The sequence below is a fragment of the Apaloderma vittatum genome, unplaced genomic scaffold (assembly GCF_000703405.1).
Source record: "Apaloderma vittatum isolate BGI_N311 unplaced genomic scaffold, ASM70340v1 scaffold20292, whole genome shotgun sequence".
In the NCBI taxonomy this organism is placed as follows: Eukaryota; Metazoa; Chordata; class Aves; order Trogoniformes; family Trogonidae; genus Apaloderma; species Apaloderma vittatum.
The window spans coordinates 17,347-28,813 of NW_009704382.1; the positions used below are offsets into that span (position 1 = coordinate 17,347).

At 41.0% G+C, this 11,467-nt stretch overlaps 2 protein-coding genes across 2 annotated transcripts in view; one reads left to right on the top strand and one right to left on the bottom strand.

The window, feature by feature from the left end:
- Positions 1–832, top strand: part of MALL (mal, T-cell differentiation protein-like) — a 2,284-nt gene extending 1,452 nt beyond the window's left edge. Inside the window, exons 3-4 of the mRNA XM_009865033.1 lie at positions 291–416; positions 770–832. Coding sequence (XP_009863335.1) covers positions 291–416; positions 770–832 — 189 coding nt within the window. The remainder of the gene's footprint in view (positions 1–290; positions 417–769) is intronic.
- A 729-nt stretch (positions 833–1,561) lies between these two features.
- On the bottom strand, positions 1,562–10,954 carry LOC104270620 (ankyrin repeat and SOCS box protein 3-like). Its single transcript, XM_009865034.1, is given in 10 exon segments — positions 1,562–1,830; positions 3,648–3,781; positions 5,468–5,719; positions 5,992–6,189; positions 7,247–7,285; positions 7,287–7,410; positions 8,163–8,298; positions 8,880–8,992; positions 10,268–10,426; positions 10,759–10,954. Coding segments are annotated over 10 exon segments (1,620 nt in total).
- Between the last annotated feature and the right edge of the window lie 513 nt (positions 10,955–11,467).

The window sequence follows — 11,467 nt, forward strand, 5'->3', positions numbered from 1 at the left end:
GGGGCCACATGACTACCGTGGCCAGTGATGGGTTAGCCGGCCAGCTGCCGACCCTTCTGCAAACAACCAGCCCTTTCTGCTCATTTTGCCTTGATCAGAAATGCTGAGGGCGCTGTGTGGGCAAAGGGGAGGGTTCAGCGTGGCAAGAGTGTTTGGTCTCAGCCTCCCTCTGGGTGTGTGCATCCCACTTGAGCACTTGGACATGCAGAAGATAAACCTCTTCCTCAGGGCAAGTCAAAAAAAGACGGTCCTGGGCAGGCTCTCATCCTCGCTGCTCCCTTGTTTTGCAGGACAGCTTGTACCATGGCGCCACGGCCATTCTGTACATGAGCGCCGCTGTCTTGCAAGCCAACGCAACAATTCGCTCTGAGTTTGAGACCACCTCGCTTTACTACCAGCTCAACACCGCCGCATCGGTGAGTCGGTGTAGAAAACCCCAGGGCAGGCCAAAGTGCCCACTATTTCCCTTGGGGAGATGCCAGAGCAAATATTAAAGCGACAGCAGAGCCATCTCAAGCCCAGCAGCATCACCCTGGTCAGAGCTTCAGCTCCCTCAACTCTGTTGCATTGTGTGCCCAGCATGGACTTCTTGAGGTCCAGCAGCTCACAGACAACCTTGTGTGGCGGCTTCTGGCAAGTGGGGGAGGCTTTGCCTCTTTGAGAGGGAGAGCTCAAGGCTGGGAGGTTTTCCTAGGTTGAGAACACCGAAAGGAGATGGGGTTAGATTCTCCAGCTAAATCCACCTTTTGCTCTTCTTCCTTTTGTGCAGTTCTTTGCCTTCGTCACGACTTTCCTGTACATCCTTCACGCCTTCAGCATCTACTACCAGTGAGCTTGGCAGTGCTGGCTTCACCTCTGCAGGAAGAGAGCTTTCCCGGCACGAGGGATGCAGCTGTCTGTCACCAAGGTGGCCCTGTCGCCACCCAGTGGGGACAGCGGCTGCTTTTTCACTTCATGGAAGGAGGCATTTTTGTACAGTGGTGCCGTGGTGGTGTGCTCTTGGGGACATTTTGTGCCTTGCCCATGGCCTACACAAGGCGAGGGACTGAGTGCAGGCTCCAAGCCAGCCTCCCACGTCGGTGTTCCACCAAGGAAAAGAAAATAAAAGAAAATCGCTGTTTCTTCAGCAAATTATTTCCTTTCTTATTTTCCTTTCTCTGGTTCAGCTAAATCACTCTCCAACACGTAAATCTGTAACAATAATATGACACTGTGTTCCTTGACTTTAAGGCAATTTCATTTGGTATACGGAGTACTAGAATAAAGCATCAACTAACAGTGCCTGACCAAATCGATTTCGACCACTACACGAGCTATGTTCATTGAACAAGCTGATTTTACTCTGTGAAATTACTTCCTTTCAAAAACCAGAAAACATTCACAGACTTAGAAAGCTACAATGGACTTTTAAAAGAAGTAAATCACAGATCTCCTAACAAACCTGTAGACACAGTATAAAACTACAGCATGAAAAGACTTATTACTAGAGTCATTTACAGTAGTTCTTCTCCGGTGTCTAACTGCCGTTACAAAATGCAGAGCTCAGTCACTGGCAGTGCCATCACCTAGCACTGGCATTACAGGCGTCCCTCCTCTCTGCATCTCCAGCGCCGCAGTGACTGGCAGAGGGAGCTGCCTCCTCTCCCTGCCCCAGATAAACCTCTGCTCCTGGGATAGCGTTGACCCGCAGTACATCTAAGTAGAGAAGGTAGTCCTGGAGACAAGCTGGCAATGGCAATTCCCGGATAAACCGGTCTGATCGCAGATGTTCACTTGTTAAAACGGACCGGATCTCAAGACGACAAAGATGGGAAAGGGAAGGAATGACAGCTGAAAAATGAAAAACCAAGTCAAACACTGAACAGGACACTTAACTGCAGTTACCTGGCTTAGCTGGATCCCATCTGAACCCCCAGTCTCTGGCAGATAACAAGGCAGAGCTCTCAACAGTGAAGAGCTGTTGCCTGCTAGAATCAACATTTTTGGATTTTCCCTACCCAAGCTAGAAACGTTATCTTATACTTCTAAAAATAAGGCATCAAATAATCATTTTAGCCTTAATCAGAAAGTCTCATCTAACCAGCTTAGAACAGCTACCTGCTTGGGGAGAGAAAAGCTCAGGCTGCCTTACAAGAAATGAAAAAATATAAGTCTAGAAGTAAAACCAGCAACAAAATAACACAAGGGAAAACACTTTTAGGATAAGTACTAATTGACAGCATGGCTCAGCAGGCATATGACGATAGAAGTTCTATCATGTTGCCAAACGACTTAAGGACAAGCACTGCACCAAAAGATACACAAACACGTCTGTAAACGTGCATTCGCTCAAACACAAACCTTCATCTTACAAATCAGCTTACCCTGATACAGAACTCTAGTGCCTCCAAACTCTCCATTTATTTTATTCACAAGGAATCCATAATATTAACTGCAATCACTTCTGTACCTCAGTATAGAAGGGAAAGTATGGCAGATGTGTAACTCCATGGGACCACATGTTTTGCAAGCCTTCAGCTGGAAGCGTGGATGCCCATTCTTGAACTTTTCTGCACAAACCATTTTTAAATTTCCTATGCTCGCTTGCACGACCAGTTTATCTCAGTTTGAGTGCTTGGTATTTCTCAAGCGGGGAAGCCTGCCTCTCAGCACAGCAGCTGTCCTGCTTGCCCTGACTGCTCTTGGCTGAAAGAATGGAAAAGTGAAAACTTTCAAACTTCCTCCCCTGCTTTTTCCTCTCTGCTTTCCATCTTTGGCTTTAGTTACTGGATACTATTACAACACAAATATATTTCCTAATAGCAAAAGAAATGAAGAATGAACTTCATCGTTATTTCCCCAAATAAAATGTTGTTGTTTTGTTTTTCTACTCCAAAAAGGTATCCTAATTAGCTTCAAATATTCCAAAGGAAGTATTATTCAATAATATTAGCACTTAAACATTTTTAAAAAATTATTACAGAGCCCCTAAAGAAGAATTTGCTTGGAAATGAATCACTAGAAGACAACTGAGTGCAATCTTTCACAACATAAGGTGCGGGTCACAGAGCGTTCACTCCTCTTCTGAAGGGTGAACGCAGCGAGCTCTAACGTTCTCCTGCACAATCAATTACTGGTCGACCACATTTTGATTACAGAAGCAATGATATGCAACTAGATTTGTAGGTATTTAACACGATGTTTTACAAGGTTTGCATTTTAATTACTGTCAGATGCTTACAGAACAGCATAGACACTTCATTGGAAACACAAATCAGAGAATACCATCAGTGGGATATTGTCTAGAAAACATAACCAAAAATCTTCCAGGAGGCTGAATGAATCATTTCGGGAAGGCACAGTGCTAATTCACAGTCTCTACCCTTACCTTATAGCACACGCATTAATGTGAAGTGGACAAGATTGCCTAAACTAAACCTGCTCACTCTGAGTGGAGTAATGTAATCAGTAAATTAATCTAAATATGTTTTGCTTGCTTTTTTTGTTTAGGGTAAGTGCTACTTCTGCTGCCCAGTTTGTGGATGAGCAATGCCTACTGATTACTGCACCTCCTTTGCCATCGCGCATCAGCACCCAGCGCTGTTTCCCACTTACAGCCTGGACGGTGGCACACACAGGGGCTTTTTTTCCCTCCTTGTATTGCTTACCAAAACGGCTCTTAGCAGTCCAGGCGAACTTCTCTTTGTAGTCTGAAAGGTCTTGCTCTACAGCTGGAGGGAGTCTCTTCCAGTTTGTGAACTCCAGGATGAAATTAAGGACGTTCTCGCTCACAGAGAAAATCCTACAAAACAAAACACAATAGTGTAAATAGAAGAATGGAAACAACACATAGAAGGCTTCACTATTTACTAACAAATACTTAATAACCTGAAGAGCTATGCAATTTTCCATGACACTTCTCAGCTAGATGCGTAAAATCCCGAAGGTTCATTTGAATGGCAATTTAAATGCTCTAAACACACAAAATTACCAGACTAAAATTTTTTAATACGTTAGCTTTTTACAAGAGATTCATGTCAAAATTATTTTATGTCTTTTCTAGTTTTTATTATTTCATTTTTTGTATTTGACTGAACTTTCACACATTCACCAAAAACCATACAGGAGAGAGATCCGATTGTCTAACTTTATTCCAGAGAATGGTGATTTTACACTTCCCACCAGTAATTAAAATTGTCAGTGCTCTAGACTGACCAGTTTATGATTGATTATACAGTTGTTTTGCACAGGGAGCTAGAGACAGTCAAGGAATCATATATAAAAATGTCCCTTGCTCTCTACTACCCTCCTGTTGTCTTCCAGGACTGAATAGTTAATATTGAAGTGGAGCTTATAATAACATTAGTTTTGTGGATTATGATGTGATACATATTATTGTAAAAAGCAGATATTTAAACAAAGGAATTAGTTGGTTTAAAAACATTTGTGGATTATGGAAGAAAAAAATAAAAAACCATAACATATGACACACGTGGACAGTGAGATTTGTGTAATCACTGAATTGCAATCCTGCAGCATGTTTCCTTCTGCAGTCATGTAGTCTCCTATGAATAAAGGTAAACTACAGATATACCACACCTTAGATATGCTCCTCTAATTACTGTTCAGAAAGCCACAGATGCTCATGATTAACAGAATCTCACTAAGTCCTGATGCATTTAAAACCAGCACTAACAAGTTAACAACAGTATTTTTACAGTATCTGAAATACAAGTCAACATTTAAGTAAACCTTAAAATCCTGCTGCTTTCATAGAGGTAAGTAGTGCATGTAGTGAGTTTATACATCTCACATTATGTTATTAACAGCCAAGATGTACGGTAGTAAAGCCCAAGCATCACCTTCATTGACAAGAAACACAGAAGAAAATACAAATACTTCATAATTTTAAATGTAAGTTTAATTCTGCAGTGCCTAATTAAATATAAAACATTACCAAGCAGTTATCTGTATGTGGAAGAATTAAAAAAAAAAAAAAAAAGCAAGCATCAGACTGGCATTTTTGCCACATTATTTTGCTTAACACAATCTCTAACTGCATCCATTTCCTCTCCTCCAAGCCTTGGCCTGGCTTTCACCTTAAGATTTGTTTTCCATCCCTCCTGACATCTTTTCTTGGTATCTGAAATTCCCCTTACCATTACTGTATTACACACACACACAGAGAATTTACAAATAAATTTGGGGGCTAGTAAGAGAGATTTGATACAAAAATTGTGCAATGGTGCATTTCTCCAGGGTAGTGATAAAGCAGCCTCCATTCTGGCTTTCTTCCTAAAAGAAATTCTTTTTACTGAATCCAGCCATTACTCATGGACAACTTCTTTCAGACTTGCCCTCATCATTCCTGGTAGTGGCAAATGATTATCGAGCACTGTCCTCTGAAAGCATGCGTTAGATAACACTGGCAACAGCTCTACAGATTAGCATACAATATTAAGTAAACAAGATAACGTTATCTGCTTACCAAAACCTGCACATTAAATTCACTGGATTAAAACCAGCCAAGAGGAGGTAAGGCAGCCATTCCTTGTACTCCTTGTGCACCTTAATTGTGTAGCTTATGAACTCCGATAACTGGTCCCCAGAAGGCAGCGAACAGCCCAGCTTCAAGAAGCGTTGAAACAAAGTAAACTTTTCATGGAACAGGCAATATCCCAAATTAATCCCAAGCAAGGTGATTCCATATTTCAGGAAAATATCAATGAAATAAAAAAACCTATAAACAGCACACAAGGAACAGCACAGCCAAGTTATTTATTATGATTGTGGCATGATAGATTGATTTAGATTTTAAAAAAATCTTCCTAAGCCAACCATAAGAACATGCAATCCTATTAATTAACAGCATGCAGCTACTACACACTTTACAAACATACACATTCAAATATATTCAGCAAAGAATATCCCAGCAAAGTTAATTCTGCTCATTTTTTTTAGAAGTTAAATAAAGGCAAATATGAGTATTTTCAAAACACGAGGCAAACTTACTCTTTCTGGAAGACCATACACATGGGTGATCGGCAGCCAAAGTTGAGGCACTCCTGAGCATCTGGGCTGTAGCCTTCTTTAAGTAACATTTCCAGACATTCTCTGTTACCACCATATACTGCTGAATACACAGGGCTCACTTTGCCTTCGCCTTTGTCACAGATCCGATCTGTAATTGGTATTAGCAACTCCAATATCCTGCAAATATTAAACCCCACTATTTACTTTCATTTCAACAGCACTCACTGAGATGCCAAAGCAGAACCATTCTGTGTCATGGCTCACGCCTCTATGCCCTTTCCAGCTAACAAGGGTAGGCAACAAACACCAATTCTTTTGCTACCAGAACTTACTGGTGCTGCTCGCAAGTTGCCTGTTATATATTGCTGCAAAAGCTATGAAGACAGCTTTGACTTAAAGACATTTCTAGTACTGACAACTCTGCTAACCTGTCTTCCCTCTCCAAAAAAAAAGAACAAAACCCAGCTTCCTCAATATCTGCTACAGGCTGCCCTCCACATCAGTTTGAGGAGAGGCATCAACTGATGCACAAACTTTAACAACAGTACAGTTGATGATCTGCTTTTGCCAGGAGTTAAGATCAAGCATCTACTAATAATTTTGCAGGTAGTGTCATCATTAATACATTAGATTTTAAGCACTGTCACACATGTGCAAATGATGGGGTTCCTGAGAGATGCTTCTCCGCAACAGCCTGCTACTCTGGGATTTCTTTCCACTCTTGGCTTCCTGCTGTGAAAACAACTTATATCATTGGGATTGGGGAAAGATACAAATGCATTTCTGGAAGGAATAAAAGAAGAGTTTTGTGGCTTTGATTTTCTGTCTGGTTCAGCCAATTCATTATTTGCATATTACTTCTGCTGCTTAATGGTTAGGACTATAATTCTAATTAGCGGCTGCTTAAGTCACATATAAAGCACATGCTATCGCTCTTTGTATTTCAAAATGTAAAAGTAATTGGGCTACTGAGTGAACTGGTATATGACTCAGCACGGTGGAAAACCCTCTGAACCATTAGGATTCGGATCAGACCCAGGTTAGAGGCCGAATTCAAAACGGTTGTTCACTTTACAGGGATTACTAAGGGACATTTAAGATACGAAAATAATTATGAATTCTAAACCCCAAATCAGGTTGAGAACTCGCTTTTCTTCCTTTTGGATGCGAACTTCTTTACCGACTGGGTTTTCATTACCAGAGCATACACCTGATTGTCTCTCAAATCACCTACTTTGCGTGGCCCATCTCAGCCGCTGCGTGGATCGGCAGCGGAGCAGAAGAGGTTTGGATCTGCCCCGTTCGAGAGCAGCAGCTCCACGCACTCAGTGTGGCCCTCCTGCGCAGCGATCAGCAGTGGAGTGGCTCTGTCCTTCGCTTGGCAGTTTATGTCTGCACCTGACGGGGAAAAAAAGCCAGTACTTTACATCACCACAACAGGACATAAAATAAACAACAAATTAATGCTCATCAGTAATTGGTTTTCACAGCGACACTTCAAAGCAGGTTTTCTACAGCAATGAGGAAACGTTTACTGATTTGTCGCTAACTTTTTAAACACCCAGTGCTTTTATATTAACTCTGTCAAAGAGCAGCAGGGCACGAGATAAAACACGCCAGAGGAAAGGCAATGGGTTGGGTAGTCTTTTGATTGCAATTATTTTTTTTCAGACTCTCCCTGCTTGATAGCTCAGTTAGCACGAGCTCTCTGGTCAGGTGATTGCACCCTCAGTTTTAAAAGTCATGGCAATTAATTTTAATTATAAGGACACATGCACTTAAATATATAAAACATGCTGATTACATGAACGGAACTGTTGCTCTCACTTTATGACTAGAGAGAGATATCTCCACTTAGCCTGAACAATATCCTGTTACAAGAACAACGTCATCAAAATCAGACCCGTGCTGTTGAGGGCTTCTAGAAGACTCTACTGATCCTTAATCTTTTCATAGTTTTGATTTATTATTTCCTAACATCACTTGCTGAAAGCTACATGAAACTACTGAAACAAGAAGTAAGCAATAAAGACAGTTTTGCATACCCATCTGCAACTAGAATTAATTAAAACCACTAAAATTCAAAGTTATGATGTGACAAGTTGATGCAGGTTTAAAAACAACAAAGCTAAAGGAATAATTGTTATTACCATGGGACACAAGCAGTCTTAAACTCTCCAGCTTCCCATACTGAGCAGCAACAAACAAAGGCGTAATTCCAAAGTCATCCTGGCATTCCTTGCTTGCCCCTTTCTCCAGGAGTACTTTCATTATCTCAGTGCATCCCTGAAATAAATATCTTTACTCTTAATCCACAAAAATTGGGGAACTGACATAATTTATTTCTTCCCCCGCCCCAAAATAAGAAATATTTCTTATATTTCTATATTCACTATTCTAAAGATGTACCAAAAAAAATAATGGCAGAAAAAAACCAGACAAGTTTAATTTAATTTTTCACATTTGCCCACTTACATGATATATAAAAATGGAAATTAAATTAGTTTATTAGAACCATTAAGCTAATTTTATTTCTGTTCTAGAAATAAGTCATGCATTTCACTGATGACAAGACACTAAATAGAATTCTTTCTCAAAAGATCTTGTAAGAGATTCACTTCCCAAATACAACATACGAGCTTCTGAGTTCATGCAATATTTATAATATTTAAATAACTACTGTGTCTCAACATCTCAAGTAGTTTCAGATACACTCTCCAGTACATTGCAAGGCCCTCATCATTTAGACAACTTTATGACTGTTAGGGTAGATTAGAAAAAACTACCCAATAAAAAGGCAATGACGTAGGTAAATTATCATTCAGAACACATCAGTTACATGGAAACTACACACACTTACAGGTTACCTGAAAAGAAGCTTGGTGCAAAGAATTCCATCCAGACCAAGAATGAGATCCTTCAACATTTGCTCCATGTTGGAGCAAAAACTTTACAACGTCTGCATGTCTATTTTCAACAGCTTGGAATAGAACAGTCAAAAAAAGAATTAAAAAATATTATTAAATGGATTTGAAGAACTCGTAACACAATAATCATAATTCTTTTAACTTGCCTTATGTAGGCTTACTTGCCTTTCATGTTTACACCTCCAAAACAGTGTTGGAGAATGAAAATTTATCCGCATAGTTTTTTAGTTAGGCTCGTTAAAATTTCACCTATATTGTGCTAATGCAGGTAATAAAAGCAAGTTTCTCTCCTCCCTCTTTCCTATGGAACATGACTCCATGGCAGTTACAACAGCCTCCCCAAGTTGTGAAGCCCAGTGGCTATTCTACAGCAAATTCCCCTAAACTTTTTTTTTTCTTTTTAAAAAATAGGTTTAAAACTCTTTTAACACTTATATAAAATTAATGTATGTGTACATTTCCTGTATGTCAATAGGTTCATTGACAAAGTCTCCTTTAGCATCCTGAGTCATCCTCAAGTGTTTTCCACTGACAATTCTACCAAGACACTTTTCCTGTAAAATAAATGACCTGAGAATAGCTGCCACTATAATGTTTAGCATATTAGATCGCCAGCGGAGCGCCTCCAGCTTGCAGTACCCCGTGTCCAGCACAGAGCTGTGCCATCATCCCACTTCATAGCCTGGATTAACAGACAACAAACGTCCTTTTTAAAAATCTCTTGGATATGCAGCCTGTTCCTTGGCCCTGTGCAGCCTATGCATACACTTAAACTCACTCTTAATTACCATTGTCCAGTGTGCTTTTAAATGATGATTTCCCCGCAAGTGCTAGCTGTCACCAACTGTTTTAATCAAATAAGCTATTTAGTTGCTCAAAAATAAAAAGTGAATAGAATTGCAAATGGAGGTCATGCAGTAGCTACAATGTTTGTTTAGGTACAGAGGTGAGTAAAACAATAAGCATATTTGATCTCTAAGGCCCCTTCCAGCCTAGGCCATTCTATGATTCTATGATTTAATCAGATGATTTAGACTCTGAAGACTCACTGTATCAGAATTGTTAAGCCTTTTCTGTGATAGAAAGAAAAGGTGACACAGAAAAACAATCTAGCTTTACAATTTTGTTTTAAAATATAGAGGATTTATCCATAAATAAAAAGTAATCTCTAGAACCACTCCATTTCCGAGTGTAAAGCCTAGTACTTCGGCTACAAAAATACAAAACGTTCCAGCCAGTGAATGAAGTCTGGCAAGTTCAAGCTCAGCAAATAAGCTTTTCTCCCCCTCTCACCGGTCATACTAAGATTTCAAGAAAGCTTTTGTCACCTAGGAACAGGGGGGTGGTTCCTTCGGTGGTAATTTCATTGGGGTCAACCCCAGCTTCCAGAAGAACACGAACACCTTCCACAGACCCGTGGCGTGCTGAAAGGTGCAGTGCACACAATCCTTCAAATGTCTTGGACTTTATGTAGTCATCTGATGGGGCTACAAACGAGAATAATGGAGGGGGAAAAAAGAGTACAGTTAGCAATAAATTACAAAACAGTTATTTTCTTAAAATAACTGAGTTAAAATTTGAGATGTGTGGCCTACAGCAGATGCACAAACAACTCTTTCAAGAAGGTAAATAAAATCAAATGTCATTCACAGACTACACTGCACCAATTGCTCTTTAGCTAGCTAGTCAGCATCTATGAAACCACATACAAATGTACCAAACAAGTAAGAATACAGTAAAAGAGATCTCTTTAATCTGTATTTTATACAACAGGGTAATTTGGCAGAAAAATTGTACTATTTCACATCATTTTCCTCACCTGCATGTACTAACAGCCTCAGGCATTCACCCGAATGGTGAGCTGCAGCTTCGTGGATTGGCACCCACCCCCTGTTGTCTGGCACATCGATGCTGTATCCCTGCTTGATTAGTTTCCTCAGCATTTTGACATTTCCTTCTCTGGCTGCAAGCCCCACGGCAGAACATCGATCTGAATAGGCTTCTGTGAAATCCATCCTTGCATGTGGCAAACTGCAGGAGGAAGAAAGAGGAGGAGAGGAGAGAGAATCATAGAATTGTTTAGGTTGGAAAAGACTTATAAGGTCTTTTGAAGATCAAGGAAGTTGTGGCAGCCCCCTCCCTGGACATGTTCAAGGTTGGGTTGGACGGGGCCTTGAGCAACCTAGTGTGGTGAGAGGTGTCCCTGCCCACGCTGGGTGCTTGGAACGAGATGGTCTTCAGGGTCCCTCCCGACTCAAACTACTCTCTGATCATCCAGTCCAGCGCTGCCAAGTCCACTACTAAAGGACGTCCCCGAGCACCACATGTTCGCGTCTTCTAAATCCCTCCGGGGGAAGCGACTCCACCGCTTCCCTGGGCAGCCTGTTCCAGTGCTTGACAACTCTCCGGGCGAAGAAATTTCTCCTAATGCCCAACCTAAACCTTCCCTGATGCAGCTCGCGTCCGTCTCCTCCCCTTGTGCTAAGAGATGCCCGTTTCGCTCCGCAGAGCTCTCAGCTCCGTCCGGG